This window comes from Tyto alba, unplaced genomic scaffold (assembly GCF_018691265.1).
Source record: "Tyto alba isolate M040663 unplaced genomic scaffold, T.alba_DEE_v4.0 Super-Scaffold_45, whole genome shotgun sequence".
Taxonomy (NCBI): domain Eukaryota; kingdom Metazoa; phylum Chordata; class Aves; order Strigiformes; family Tytonidae; genus Tyto; species Tyto alba.
In genome coordinates, this window is record NW_024881321.1 from 6,042,584 (window position 1) to 6,059,091 (window position 16,508).

Sequence of the window (16,508 nt, forward strand, 5' to 3'; positions counted from 1 at the left end):
TGTTGCTGGACCTTTCTGAACTGCGACTGGTTTTTATTTATCTGTACATTCAGTGGTGGTTGAAATTGATGAAAATAGCAAAGATTATGGAATAGTCTCACTACAGATTTTAATTAACACTTTTAAATTTGAAGGAAAAAAAACACCTGAGCAATTCAAGCACAAAGGGAACTTTAAAAAGAAATACTATGCTATTAAATTCTCTGTCCCATCTAAGAGCTTACACTGCCCATCATATAAAATTATTCCATCTGGTATGGTTTAGATAGAACTAAAAGTAAGTGATTTTTAAAATTCCACGTGAGTATTTTTAGTGTTATTTTTTTTTCTTGTTGTTATATGGAGAAGAGCGACTAAAACATTGATGATTTGACTGATACTGCAAATTCCTTTTTCGTCCTTCTTGGAAGCTTAGCCTGTTTGTCATGTAAATGACAGTTTAAGCATGCTTAACTAGAAATAGTAGTAACAGTAGTAATATGCCTACATGCAAAAGATACAGATTCACTTTTCAGTGTTTTTGTTTCCATGGTTTTTGAGAAATTGAGAACCACCATGAAAACCCTGGCAGAGGCAGGGATACTCACTTTTGATCACTAAGCTGGCACAACATTGTTTTCTGTTCAAGTTCTTCAAGAATTCTAAAAAAATAAAAAACAAAAATATGCCTTCAGTTTTTCATTTATTCATTTTGTATGTTATTGCAACTAAAATTCCTGTGTAATTTTAATTAATACTGTCTGGTTTTCCACATTTCAGGGATACCACTGTACAAAGCCTTACCCTGCAACCTTCTGTTAAAGACGGTCTTATTATATATGAAGATTCACCACTGGTCAGTAGTAACATTTGGATTGTATATTTGGAACTGGTTTTAATTTAAAACAAGTAGTTAAATATGCTGGCTTTTCAAGTAAGAAAATTCTGTGTGATTTGATTACTTTTGTGGCATAGTCATTGATTGTGGGTAGCATTTCATTAACTTTTACTTTAGTCACATTTGCTGAGCCACATGTGGATAAGATGATAGCCTTGGGAGTCTGCACGCACAAAATGAGTATGGAAAACAATTTATTATTAACTTGACACATTCTAACTGGTGGAGTGATATTTTCCCCTTTCTCTTTTGTAGCATCTCACACCTACCTGCTAGGTTGGACTCCAAACAGCTGTTGCAGCCCTTCTTTTAGTTCTTTCAGCTACATGTTGACAGTCTAGATGCAAACTGCTTTTTCACTTCTCTTTCAGCACTCCCACTCGTTCTCAGTCAGGCTCCCCACTTCCATTCCTAGCACAGCTCTTTCCATCCATATCCCGAAAAAACAGAAACACCCACCTTTCTTGTTTCACCTGCCTTCTCTCTCTGCCACAGTTTGGTCATAGCTTATCCCTGTTGTGAGTCCCTTTCTTGTCTCAGTGCCACTGAGATGTCACTACTAATGACTGAGAAATCAGCAATGCACTTTCTTGCAGTTTTTTGGGGGCGTTGTGATGTTTTGAGTCTTTTCTCTTCTAGGTAAAAGCAGTGAAGTTCGGTCATATTTTGGTAATTGATGAGGCAGACAAAGCACCAACAAATGTTACCTGTGTCTTAAAAACTTTAGTAGAAAGTGGGGAAATGGTTTTGTCAGATGGAAGGCGAATTGTTGCCAGTAAGTAAATAGAAAGCTTTTTGATCATTTACAGTACAACGTGATGTGTCGCTGGGTTTTAGCAATTGCATTACTAAATAGGGACCCAAAAGAGCCCAAATGGAAAAAGTACTTGATGCTAAAAGGTTAAGAATTAAAGAATTTACAGTCATTTTCTTTACTACTTTTGCAATAGCCACAAAGGTTTTGTTAAATAACCATTCTCATTAATTTTGCTGAAAAATTTAAACAAACAGCAAACTGTAAATTGACCTCTCTGCTTCTCATTCACCAAAAGAAATAAATATCTAGTTGACCAAATTACGATCTTGGTTATGCCCATCTGGACAGTTGGGGTATAACATGATCAGATCAGAAAATATATCTAAGGATGAATTGTTACGGGTTTCATCTAATGAATTATTTCATATGCTTATATTATTGAAATATATCCTCCAGGTTGAGAGTATTTTGTAATTTAATGGAATTTAATTCATTTGAATTGCATGAACTAAATATTTTTCAAAGAAAGACCATGTTTGAAATGCCCTCTTGACGTTAATAGACACTACTTTACATAAGGAGTTTCTTTTTAACGATATTGGGAACAGTGTTTCAGTATGAGTGGTGCAATCATTCAGCGGTTGCATGACACAACACTTCAGTTTTGCTTGTCATTATGAACTGTAGGTAGGCATTTTTTAAAATACCTTGCTAGCCAGTCTCAATTATTCCTGTAATTTTTTAGGGGAGGTAAAAGGATTCTCAGACACCAAGTGCCACTGGAAACATACTGCAAGGGAACAAGTGAGACCAGTCTGACTCATTTTGGAGAAACAGAGTCTTCGTATGTGTGTCTCTGGCTTCTCACAGATTTTTGTAATTACCAGGAGAAAGTTCAGTTCTGTGTTCCCAGATCAGATAACGTCAGACATTATTTTATTCACTATTTATTTATTCACGAGACACTTCTTATTCACTATTGGCTTCAGTATTTTGGTGAAATTAAATATAGACAGGGCAGATAGTCTCTACTGCAAGAGAAGCGGATGCATTTTTATATTTTTTAAATGATACACTTTGGTTAAATTTTCATGAAACAAATTATGAAACTTTAAAATGAAACCTAGAACACTCATAGTTGAATGACATGCTAAGAAGCTACTGAACATTTTTTTGTAACTCTTCTAATTCTAAGAAGAACATAATTAGGTTAGAAGAATTCTTCTCATTCTAAAAATCCTTCTAATCTAATTATATTCATTTAATTAATTCATAATTGCAAAGCTTAAATATGCAATTAATAGATTTTATTTCTTTTCCAGATCGAGCTCATGTAGCGGAGAGAGAAAATGTAATAGTTATTCATCCTGATTTTAGAATGATAGTTCTAGCAAATAGACCTGGATTTCCTTTCTTGGGTAATGACTTTTTTGGCACATTAGGTAAGTGATTTGTATTAAATGGTGATCTTTAATAGAATTGATTAATAGAATAACTATCTTTATTCATTATATTTCATGAGGAGAAGGGATCCTTATGCATATTGATACTTTGTTTCACATAAGACACTCGGTGACATTCAGCTTGAGGGACTAACATGTAAATTTAAATATCTTCATAACAGTGCCCAAACCTGGCCTGAAGTGAGCAGCTATATGTGGTCATCTGTGTTACAACTATTTTATTTTATGGGATCTGGACAAACACAGCAGACAAGCAAGGTTGCATGAAATCTTTGTTAATTAACATGTATTGTATATAAATATTGCAAAAACATGAGCTGTAAGCAGCTTGATACCTGACATCAGTGGTTAACACAACTGCTCACCATTACTCTTTTCCCCGTATCAAACAAGCCACAGGCCAGGTGCTGTCTTCTTCAGTGCAAGAGATGGGAGCTTGATGGATGGTTCTTCCCTGTCAGCCGTGGAGGCTACTGTCTTTTTTGGTGTTAGCACTATGCTACCTGCTTCTTATTCTTCATTAACCTCTCTGAGCACATGGCTGGTGTGATAGGCCCTATTAAAATATATGTATATTTAACAAGATATTGGATCCATCCTAGTTTTGGGTAAGGCTGTCCAAATCTCACATCAAAGTTTTTCATATCAACAGCAGCCTCATTTCAGAAAGCTCATAGTGGGTCCTAAAAATCCTGCATATCAACAAAGATTCACCACAGCTTCATCTCACAGCAAAAGCAAGAATTTACATTGCATAAGGCAAGTGGTGAAGAATTCATTGACCTGTATAGTCTAGTGTTGGTCTAAGTGAGCCTCTGGCAAGGCTTTGTCAGTGTTACACCTGGGCTATGAACTGAATAGCCCCCCCAGACTCCACTGACTGTGTTATCTATGTTAGCTTAGCCATTTATGTGCAGGCGCCTTAATTTATGTGTTTTTATCTGTTAGCTTTGGCTGTAATGCTTATTCTGCAAGAAATAATAATGTACTGAAAAGCAGGTGCAAACCCAATTCCATACTGCATGATAGCTTTTTGTTTTTCAAATGTAGTTCCCAGTGAATGGGCATTCCATGTCAGAGACTAATGGGTTCTGAATTTCACCCAGCTATGTTGCCCCAAGATGTTTTATTATAGCCTATTTCTTTCTCAAGACCTAATTTCCCTCCTCACATGGACCGTTTAAACAAAGTTTATCATCCCAGCCTTATTGCTTTTGGCCCATATGACAGAGGCTTGGTTGAGGTTTTGGGGTTCTTCACTGATTTTGTTTTTCAAGCATAGGGGCTCTTCTGCTTTTAATCCAAGTACTTTTTCAGCAGGATCTGATCATGCTTCTGCAAAGTTTTGTATGACTGTTAAAAGACTCTTTACAAATAAACTCAGTTTTACAGATTGCATGATTGGGACCAATATAATGCAAATATGTGGAAAGACTATCTTGAAAAAATTTCTTGCCATACTTCAAGACAGACAAAGAGAAAAGATAAACCCAGTATTTCCTCTAGACTTGTCAGTTGGGTTTGCATTAGGCCATTCCTGCATATCAAGATTTCCATGCATCCTGTGGTGTTTTGAAAGTGTTCACAAATTGGTCCCATTCAACCTGTTATTCTTTCTTTAAACCTTTTTTCTTTTCTGTTTTTCTGCATTCATCTGACTTGTGTTTCTTCTTGAAGTTAATTTCTCCTGTGTCATCATCATCTTTAAAACGACAGGGGACATCTCCATGTTTCGGGGAACCTCAATGTTCTTCATAGCAAGTTTGTCCTTCACATTTTTCAAAGTAGTTTTTGTCTTGGTTTGTTTTAACACGCAAGTACTCATCATCCTTTTCATCATCACTTTTCCATTTAAGGTGCTGCATGAAACTTAAAGGAGCTGTTTTGATCCTATCCCTTTATAAATTACTTAACTGTATGCTTTTTTTCTTTTTAGGGGACATTTTTAGTTGCCATGCTGTTGATAATCCCAAACCACAGTCTGAACTGGCTATGCTTAGACAATACGGTCCTGATGTTCCAGAGCCTATTCTCCAGAAACTAGTGGCTGCTTTTGGAGAACTCAGGAGCTTAGCTGACCAAGGAATTATTAGCTATCCCTATTCAACCAGAGAAGTTGTGAATATTGTAAAACATTTACAGGTACAGTACTTCAGTTTTCATTGAAAACTTGAGTTAATAACTACTAATTTTGTAATGCTTGAAGGTTTTAGAAAAAAATGCCATTACTGTTCATGCATTTTTATTTCATTCTTATGAAAAGTTTACATTTTGAAGGAATCATCATATTCAGATGTTCAGATAGTCTGAGAATAAGGATCACAGGTGTACGCAGGCAGATATATTTTCTGTATGTTTATTTATAGATATAAAAATCCCCCCTGAGAGACTGTTTTTCTACTATGTGAGAAAATATCACCTTCATACTGTGAATACAGTATGAAATGTTCATACTAGCCTTCATTATAAAATTCCATATTCAGCATACAATACTTCCAGGGCAGCGCAACTGTTCATTTATGCTACTATAAAAATTTTGGGTTTAATAATTTCCTGGGGGAAAACAAGTTCCTGCTGCATAACAGCAGTACATCACTGATGGAAAATGTTAGAGGATAACAACTTAGCAAACAGGTACTTAGGATCCATGATTGCTTCCTACACACATTTTAACTGTGAAATCATTAATTTCTATTTAATTATGATATTTTTTTAAAAGATTACAGTAGAGCTGGGCTTCTGTCTTTATAAATTGCAGAATAATTTTGTCTGCAGTGTTTGAAATATAAAGTATCTTAATGCTCTGTGAAGTAGCAATGCTATTGTTCTGTTTACAGTCATAAATGAGTAATTTGTTCATTTATAGACTATTTATTGAATTACTGAATCCTACATTGAAAAAAAGATTAGCGGAAATATTAATGTAATTATTATAATTAGAATATAATTTGTCACAAATTATTTGGCCTACTGTTCCCATGTTTAACACTGTGTAGTATAAGAGGGTTGCATGATGCTTTTGTGTTTGTGTTTATGAACGTTCACATACATTCATCCATATACACAGACATTCAGATCCTGTAGCTTAGAATTACTACTTTTAAAAATCTCATGTTGCTCTAGATTTCTGGGGAGGGTAGATTTTTGTGCTCTGTGATCTCTAAGCTGCAACAAGGTCTTGAGACAAAGTACATTGGTGCAACTATGATATCAATAATATAAAAAAAAAATAATGCTATCTTTATAACTTTGTACTAAGGGTTAAAAAAATTCAAACCTAAAAGCTGAGGAATCCAGCCAAATAAACATATAAACAAAGTAGTTTATTAGGATCCATTACCAGTTCATAGGTATTTGTTTACCAAACTGATAGAACATGTACATGCTGATCTCTAAACACAGAGTTACATTTGAAATGAAAGTGGAAAAATGATGGACTTGAGGAAGAGTTGCTGTGCTGATGAAAAGCTGGTGGTTTAGGATTTTTTCTTAAGTGAACTCCTTCCTGTCTTCCTACTGTTTGGCTGTTCCTACTTTCCTTTCTAGGTAGGAACATCTACCTTTCCTTCTTTCCCTCATCATCTATCTCCAAGTAACCTGAAGTTGTGCTGTCTTCTGTCACCAACTGGTGCAGAACCATAGGACTTAATTATTTTTCTTTTTGAGTGTGAACAGCATCTTATTGAAGATTGGAAGAGCTGCACTGCCAATTGTCTTAAGGGCACTTACTCTCTGCTTCTGTCTCCTTTCACTTAACCAGATTAGTATGGTCACTTCAACCTGTACGTTAGGCACAGCTCAGCAGGGAAGTTTCCTGTCTGCTAAGTTTTCACCTCTTTCAAAGCCAAGTGTAAATATCCAAACAAATCTCCAACATGCAGCTTTGATTTCTTCTGTAACATTTGTTTTCAAGATCCTAGTCTCTTTGAAAGAATGCAACATTTTGTTTACTGTAACTTGGTTTTCAGTCTGAATAATGAAAAGGCCTGGAGTAGCCAAATGTAAACAATGAATATAAACATAATGGTTATTCCAAAGTAAGATGCTTTTACGTCTTCAGGTAGAGAAGAAAGAGGAAGGAGGGAAATGAGTCAATAAAATTGCTGGTTCTTAGGAAGGAAGGAGGGAAGTTAGTCATGCTGTTAAACAATTTCCCTTACAGCAGTTCCACAGCCCCACTCTCTTTGTACTATTGTGTTGATTTCTTCTACATAATTTTGGAATTTTTTTGCTTCTGTAAAAAACGGTTGGATGTTTTGGAGAAAAAATTGCTGTTGATTACTGTTATCTGAGAGTGCATCAGAGCATCAGGGCTAGTCAGTTAAAAAATATTCTAGTTACTGTGGTGTCAACATACTATTAGGCTAATCTCTGCACTCTGAATAATTGTAGTCTTCAACATATAGGGTTGTATCTATTTTGTAGTTACAAGAGCATCTTCCTGTAAAGATTATGCAGGTAGGAAACCTATAGCAATCTAGTTGTAGCTTAGGGCTGCATTTAGAGCTAGGTTGCCTCTATACTATCTTTTCCTAAGGAAGGATTTGTTGGTGAAGCTTGAGATGCCAAAGTAGTTTGAAGACCTGAAACTGCAGGCATATGGAAAGTTGTCTAATGCAGATGCCTAACTTGGTTGCTGCAACTATTTCTCCCCACAAATTGTATAGGGATTTTGGGTCTTGCAGCTCTAGATTGCAGGTGACCTGAATATAGCCTTTTTCAGTTTTCAGGCTGTGTCAACTGTCATAAGAATTGATTCAAATAGTGGCTTATGGGCAAGCTAAGTTCTTGCCTTGTTCTGCTGGGTTACCATATGCTGCCCGTAATTACCAGTTTATGACTGCTTCTCTGCAATCTAATATGCTTTTATGAGTTTTCATGAGACTTTTTGTATGTTGTTTTGCTGAGTCAAGATTCACCCAGTGTCCCTGGTAGATGTCAATCAGGCAAGCCACATTAGTCCAGATAAAATGGAAATAGCTTTTTTACTGAGTTTGGGAAAGCTGAGATTCTTCTGATAGTCCTTCTTTCTTGTTTGTATCTGAGTTTGCTTTCTAGTAATAGGCACTAATATAACAGTTTTCAAGCAGTAAATGTCTAAGGTACCTTCTGGCCCTGAAGTCTACTGTTCATCAGGTTTTTAGGCCTGTTCAGTAAGCTTTTGTGCTAAGATAATACTTTCTTCCATTCAATCTAATCTTGAAAGGAAACCAGGCTTATCAAATCACAGTTTATATCCCTTTCTCACCTTGCTGCCAAACACACATCAATAATGACCTTCTACCCTTTTGGCCAACCACAGTGAACCTCAGTTACCAGTTTTCAAAGATAATTAGGTTTCTGCTGGTTTAATCAAAACCAGCGGCTATGTGACGGAGAGGAACAGATTGAAATTAGCATCCCCGTGAATGAAAAGGCAGGGGGAGAATTCAGCTGTTTTGCTTGGCAGTAGACAATGCCCACGAAAGACACGAGCTCTGGTTAATCAATTAGTATGCCTGTTGCTGTCGTAGACGTGGTGCTTCTTGCCCCGCTGAGAGGACAACTGAGGAGGCACAGAGAGAGCTGGCAGCATTCAGTGAAAAGGCATCGGAGGTACCTGGGGAAGCCAAGGGCATGGAGGAATGAGCAGGTTGGGAAGGATCTGTTAGTGTCATTGGGTCATGGTGGCCTTTGGGATGGTGCTGGAGGGATGAGAAACGTGCAGGCATCTGAAGGCGTTAGAATGTGTAGGGAAGTGAGGAGTAGTGAGAACACAAGGTAGAAGTCTAAAACAAAAATCTGGACTCGTTACAGACTGGAAACCAGAGAATTTGTCAGTTTGTTTTCAGGGTAGTGGTAGAAGTACAATAGACCTCTGTATAGCATATTTTAATGAAGGTTCTGTATTTGTACTAGGAAACTACTATTTTGCTGAGAGCTTTTAAGCAGACTTTAGTTATACATGTACTCATGGAAAGTTAGATCCATAAAAATATGGATTTTTCACCAAGCTAAACTCTGTATCTACTAAAGCATAAAGTGTATATATATATAAAAATACAAAATTGTTAGAAGCAAAACCAATTTTACTATTTTAAGCAACAGCCAAGAATCTATGCTGTGAAAATACTTCAAGGTACACACAAAGGTGTTACTTGTAAGGGAAAGAATCAATGAATGAGAACCAGACAGACTGATGAGAGATCAATATTTTCTCCAGTAATCTGGTTTTAAAAATCAATAGAAACAAAATGATTTTTTAATGTTCAACTCAAACATTCAACTTTTTTGTTTTGGTTTGGTTTAGTTTTGTTTTGTTGCTTCAAGTGAACTGTCATTGCTTTTCTTCAGTAAGCAGTAGTCCAGGCAGTTATTAAAAAGTGGTTGGATTTGTTCTGATTGAAACAATAGAGTTGGGATTTTTTTAATATCTGAAGTAGAGAGCCTTTTGACAAGTGGCTTGTGTTCAGAGCAGGTTTTATTGACAGCAGTGATCAGTTATACCTAAGGAAATAAATTGCTTATGATGTCCTACTGATACAAGAGGCATGGAACTATTGAGGAGAAGGGTATCAATGTCAGAAGTCATGCAATGAATCAGGAAACTGTGGACATACTTGGAGACTACTAGTGAAAACCAGATAATATTCAAAGTGCTTGACTAATGTTTCTGCAGTATCTAGTGCAGGGCAGGTAAAAGAGTAGGTCATGAATGAACAAGATAGCTTGGTGCCAGTTTGTTGGTTGTGTTTAGCAGTGAGAAGGGAATAACACTGAAAGTGCAGTACTGATCATAATAAATGTTCTAAAATAATTACTTAAGGAAAGGATTTGGTTATATATAGTATGCACAATTATGGACGTATTTTGTTCTTGTTACCAAAAGCAAGACACACTTGAAAACAGACTGAGGTAGGGTCCTGCACACTGATTATGGAGTAGTTTTACATGTTTTTAAACTTAACTGTGATGTACATTTTTATAAGTCTGTGGGCTTTTTTTTTTTTCAATATGTTTACTTTGACTCCAAGGTGCAATTTTCATAACAGAAGTTAGAACTTTACTACTAAACATTGTCAGAAAACTTTTTTCGCATTTATATTACATATGAAATGTTTATAAAGTCTGTAGTTAGAATAGCTGTTGGGAGAAATTTTATTTTTAGTGCCTGTTTCATTCAGTAAGGAATGGACACTGTAACCAGGATGGCACAGGCTGTAGGAGAACTTTACATTACTCTACAATAACTTGTATTTTGCTAAGCTGTAATAATGCAGAACTTCTAATAGGTTCCTCATGGGCATATTTAAAAAGTAGGACATAGTTTACCAACACTAATACTGAAATATTCTGTGGCATGTATACCACAGACTAAAAAAAGGTTTGTACAAGCCTATTTCTAGCAGTGGTATTCCATTCTACCATAGTAACTAGCTAATTTTAGTATTACTTGTTCTACAGATATTTTATTTCAGAGATTAGATATTTATTAAGTTGGGAAAATATTAAACGCCTGACAAAGGTTGATGTTTGATTAAGAGTACAGGTAAAACATTTACAAAAATTTTCTGGTTTCTTCTATTTTAGTTTTTATTTAGGACTTAAATATTTTATATCTTTATTTTTAATACTTTTCTATTTCTCTGACACTTGTGTTAAATCTGTTTTTCAAGGTTTTTTGCCAGCCTTGGTCACTAATGGGAAAAAACAATTAAGACTTCAACTCCCTAAAATACTTATTCACAAGTTTTTCTTCACCATTATAAATGTGCTGTACTGAGATGAGGGCATCCAGGTCCTTGTCTCAAAGATCTAGTATTTGAATGAAAGGCGTATGAAGAAAAACTGAGAAAAGTTCTCACTCCCATCTCCTGCCAAAAAAGATAAAATAAAGCAATTAGGTGGTAAAGTTCTAGGATATATAGTAATTTAGTGATTATTTTTTTAATGATTTTTATTTTATTTACTCCATTTACATCTTAGAAGAATAAGATTATTATTTCAGTATTTTATTGAAGTGTATCTGTGAAAAGGCTCAGTGGCTTAGCTGTGTCAACATGTTCAACTTAAACAGCTGTTTTTATCAAGGGCAAGTGACATCTAAATTTTGCACAATGCATATTCTGTTTAAATTACCTAAATGTTCCTTTAAAAAATAAGCATTTTAAACCGGAAATTATGGCTGCATACATTAAGGTCCATGTTTATTGGAGTCGGTCTTAATTTAAATGGAGACAGGTACGTGTTCGCTATTTGAGTTTCAGGGTAACTCAAAAGACAGTGGAAGTTACTGACTAAGCACTTGGAACCAGTTTGCAGAAAAGCTAAGCCAGCTTTTTACACCTGTAGCGTCTTCTGCAGGTACCAAAAAACCCTTCCCCATTTCAGTCTATTCTCATTACATGAGTCTAACTGACTGCTCAGTCAAGGCTTTTAAGTCTTACTGGCTTCTAGGTCTTAGTGAGAAATGAGAGGCAGGAAAATATGTTTTCTTCTTGCAGAACAACAACAAATAAAAGATGTGGGAATATGTGAGCAGCAGTTCTGAAACCTGGAAGAGCACACTGGCCTTAAATCATCAGTCCAGTGCAGTAGCAGAACCTCCTTTGTTGGAAATACTAATGAAAGTTTGATTTTAATTTTTTTTAATGTACATAGTACATTCCAAGTAGTATTCTTCACTAAGAAAACAAATGTTTGCAAATCTTAAGTGAATTTCTTTTCTACTAAAATCCATTACGACCTAGTCATTTTTAGTAAGTAGGCAGTGTATCTTCTGCTTTTCTATATTCACTAAGAATCAGAATTCTTAAGTGAATTATATAGTTGTATTATATGAATATATGTATTTGTGTCCGATCTTCACAGTTAGCATAAAGCAGTTCCAAATTTTAAAAATACTGGCTATATTTAATTATATATCCCAATGATTACACCATCTTGTATGTGTATAACAAAAACAATTCTTCAAAACATAAATGATGTTGCATATTTATGTAATTGTATCCTGCTTGTTTGTTTAATTCAAGTTTAGTGTCAGTAACTTCATTCTGACTTGAAGCAATGTACCTTCTTTATGCTGGAAAATTAAAAAAAAGATGACTTGAGCACTTGTTTAAGTTGAGCAAAGTTATTGTTCTAACTACTAATTTTAGAAGTATTTAATGATGTGCTGTAACTTAACAAGTATTCAGTAAAAGAAATTTGGGGGTCTTTGTTTTTTTACAGAAATTTCCAACTGAAGGACTGGCAAGTGTTGTTCGAAATGTATTTGACTTTGACTCCTACAACAATGAAATGCGTGAAATTTTAATCAGCACTTTGCACAAATATGGGATACCTATTGGAGCAAAACCGACCAATGTACAGCTGGCCAAGGAGTAAGAATAACATAAAATATATATTAAGAAGACAGGTCTCATGGTTACTTTTTCTATAATGTGTTATCTTGCTGCTAACTGATTTATAAACAACCTGGAATACTTGAAGTCAATATTTCTCTGCTTCAAATTTATGTTCCTCTAAATAAGTTACAACAATATAAATTACTTTATGATAGAGTATTTTGTTATTATTAATATTTAATCTTGAATGTCCATGTACATATTGATAGCTTGTGTGGTAAACAGATATATATTAATAAAGGGAAATACTTGTTTCTTCTCCTGTGTTTTTAATTGAATTGTAACACATTTCTGTCCTGTTATTTATCACCTAAATCAATAACAAAAAAAACGTTGTCTTCAATGGTAGCGGGATTTCGTCTTTAATACTCACAAAAGGCTCTACAAAAATACTTTTTTTAGAATAGGATAATGCATATAAGCTCTAAGAACCATTTTTGTATGTATCTATATATCACTATTATTAGTTAATTATGTACCAGTTGACATATTACCTCATATACTTATTCAGAGGTTAGAATCAAAATAACCTTTTTTTTTTTAAGATTAAACTAAATCATGAAACAGATTTAAATCATTCTTCTACAATTCACAGATAACAGGCTTAAGTAGATCATATTGAAAAGCAATTAGAAAACTTACTCTGGCTTCAATTCTTAATTTATTTATGGAGAAACAAATATTTCCCTTTCATCAAGAAAGCTTTATGGATATATGGAAAATTGAGTTTGCCATGGGACATGCATATTTTATATTTGTTAAGGAGAGACTGATTCTTTTGAAATATGGTCTTGATATTAGCTGTCCATGTGTAGGTTTCTCCTTCCGGAGCACCACTGTTATCATATCTAACATCTTATATATAACTATGAAAACAATATTGGCAGTGTAATGACTGTGGTGTACCTTTTAATTTTGATGACAGAAGAATTACGTGTCTAGGAAACCCATACTTGAGCAACTACACTGTCTGTCAAATTGACAGTACACACATGAAACTCTCGCCACAGTTTTTTTTGCTAAAAGCCAGTTGGTAATTTCTATTTTAAAGAATTATGATGTTTGTCATAATTTTTGATAAATTTTCACTTTATAGAATTTTTAGAAATATTAGATGTGGTTTAAAGTGGGTGTATTGGAGAGGACTCTAGCATTGAGATAATCAGAGGTTTAGGAAACATAAGAGAAAGACTGCTCTAACTGGGGACTGTTCAGTCTAGAATTGAGAAGATAGAAGAAAGATCTGATCATACTGAACTAGGGAATCACCTGATCATTTTGAATACATCACTGCGGTTCTATAGGTTTACATCAAGCATGATAGACTTACAAGACTCCCACAAGATGCTCATCAAAATCTTCACTTCACTGGCAGCTATTAGCATACACTGTACACTGAAGGCCAAGAGGAGAAGAAACTGCAGGAGCAGTTCACACGCAGTTGATAAAAGCAACACTTTCTTAGATCTCACCATGCACCACTGGGACGAGGCTGACCACCTGGCTCTGATGAACCAGCAGTCTTGGTCTCAGTATCTCACTTGCATCCATGACAGCCGGCATTTCAGGTTATCATAGAATCATAGAATGGTTTGGGTTGGAAGGGCCCTTAAAGATCATCTAGTTCCAACCCCCCTGCCATGGGCAGGGACACCTTCCACTAGATCAGGTTGCTCAAAGCCCCATCCAACCTGGCCTTGAACACTTCCACAGAGAGGGCAGACACAATTTCTCTAGGCAATCTATTCCAATGTCTTACCACTGCACAGTAAAGAATTTCTTTCTTCTATCTAACATAAATCTACCCACTCTCAGTTTAAAATCATTACCCCTTGTCCTGTCACTGCACTCCCTGATAAAGAGTCCCTCCCCATCTTCCCTTGTAGGCCCCCTTTAAGTACTGGAAGGCCACCAGAACATCTCCCTGGAGCCTTCTCTTCTCCAGGCTGAGCAACCCCAACTCCCTGAGCCTGTCCTCATAAGGGAGGTGTTCCATCCCTCTGACCATTTTCGTGGCCTTCTCTGGACCTGCTCCAACAGATCCATGTCCTTCTTATGTTGGGGGCCCCAGAGCTGAACACAGTACTCCAGGTGGGGTCTCATGAGAGCGGAGTACAGGGGGAGAATCACTTCCCATGACCTGCTGGTCACGCTTCTCTTGATGCAGCCCAGGACATGGTCGGCCTTCTGAGCTGTGAGTGCATGTTCTTGGCTCATAGTTTTGTATCCACTGGTACCGCCAAGTCCTTCTCCGCAGGGCTGCTCTCAATCCACTCATCACCCAGCATTTATTTGTGCTTGGGATTGCCTCAAATCATGTGCAGGCCCTTGCACTTGGCCTTGTTGAACTTCATGAGGTTTGCACAGGCCCAACCTCTCCAGCCTGTCCAGGTCCCTCTGGACGGCATCCCTTCCCTCCAGCGTGTCAACTGCACCACGCAGCTTGGTGTTGTTGGCAATCTTGCTGAGGGTGCACTCAATCCCATTGTCTGTGTCATCAACAAATATGTTAAACAGGGTCATTCCCAGTACCAGCCCCTGGGGAGCACCACTCATCACTGGTCTCCACTTGGACATCAGGCAGTTGACGGCAACTCTTTGAGTGCGACCATCCAGCCAATTCCTTGTCCACCGACTGGTCCATCCATCAAATCCTTGTCTTTTCAATTTAGAGACGAGGATGTTATGCAGGACAGTGTCAGATGCTTTGCACAAGTCCAGGTAGATGACATTAATTGCTCTTCCCTTATCCACCAACACTGTAACACCATCATAGAAGGCCAGAAAATATGTCAGGTATTGTTTGCCCTTAGTGAAGCCTCGTTGGCTGTCACCATTCCTTATTTTCCATGTGCCCTAGCTTAGTTTCCAGGAGGATCTGCTCAATGGTCTTGCCAGGCACAGAGGTGAGACTGACTGGCCTGTAGTTCCCTGGGTCTTCTTTTTTTCATTTTTTAAAATTGGGGGTTATGTTCCCCCATTTCCAGTCAGCAGGAACTTCACCACAGTGCCACAACTTCTAAAATATGATATCCTCAAATATTGTCCTACTGCTTCATTCCAAGACAGCCTTACTGTTGGTCGTGATATTTAACCCCATTGAGCTTGTAAGCCACAGGTGGATCAGACTGAATTACAGACACATTTTTCAGGAATGGTTTAGGCACAGTTGCTTCTGCCTTGGGGTGAAAGAACATCTAGATGAACTCTCAAAATCCATTGCAGCCCATATTGCAAGTTCCCACGATGAGGTAATTGGGTATGGTGTTTGGACCACTGCAGAAAAGGTACTTCTTGAAGCTGCTACATGTTTAGAACTAGAGTAGTGATCTCCTCTATATAGTTTTACAGGAATTTGAGAGTAGGAAAACGGTGCTAATCTAGTCCATCCCACTTTCTTCAGGAAAGACACAAGTTAATCTAAAACCTTCTTACCTGATTTTTGTCATGATTCATGCCTGAAAGCCTTCAGAGTTGGAGTTCAGTAACCTCCCAAAGTAAGTCAGTCTTGTTTCTAAATATATTTGCCACTAGAAAGGCATCTCTAGACTAAATGCATCCACTTCTCTCAGTCCTCCCCCTTTTAAGGTCTCTGATTGCTTTTATTTTTCTTTCATGCTCCCACTCTCCACTTGATTCATGTCCATCTTTAAGCATTGTGTGTGAAACAGGCCAGACTAGTTTCTGCTAGCGCTGAATAGAGTAGTATAAGAGTATAGAATAGAGATGTATTCTATGCAGCAGTCCCTTTTAAAAACACCAGTATGTTTACATTCCTTGAAATGTTTAACTCCTGTCTAGTTTCCTAAACATGAAACTCCAGATCCCTTCTGCAGAACCTTGCATAGCGCTTACCTCATCTTTGCTTGATGTAATCAACTTCCTTCATGCTTACACTTTTCTTATTGTACTGTATTTTTCCTGATTGGTTATCTGACTTACCAAGACCCCTTTCAATTTTAAGGTTGTTTTCCTACCTGCTGATTGTCTCTCACAAGTTGGCAATCTGAAGGTTTACTAGGTGT

General features: G+C 36.7%; 1 protein-coding gene across 3 annotated transcripts in view; it reads left to right on the forward strand.

Moving 5' to 3' along the window:
- Positions 1–16,508, forward strand: part of VWA8 (von Willebrand factor A domain containing 8) — a 194,830-nt gene that overhangs the window by 103,934 nt on the left and 74,388 nt on the right. For all 3 annotated transcript variants that reach the window (XM_042805822.1, XM_042805819.1, XM_042805821.1), the window contains exons 22-26: positions 760–835; positions 1,517–1,652; positions 2,957–3,076; positions 5,034–5,239; positions 12,308–12,459. In XM_042805822.1, the coding sequence (XP_042661756.1) occupies positions 760–835; positions 1,517–1,652; positions 2,957–3,076; positions 5,034–5,239; positions 12,308–12,459 (690 nt within the window). The remainder of the gene's footprint in view (positions 1–759; positions 836–1,516; positions 1,653–2,956; positions 3,077–5,033; positions 5,240–12,307; positions 12,460–16,508) is intronic.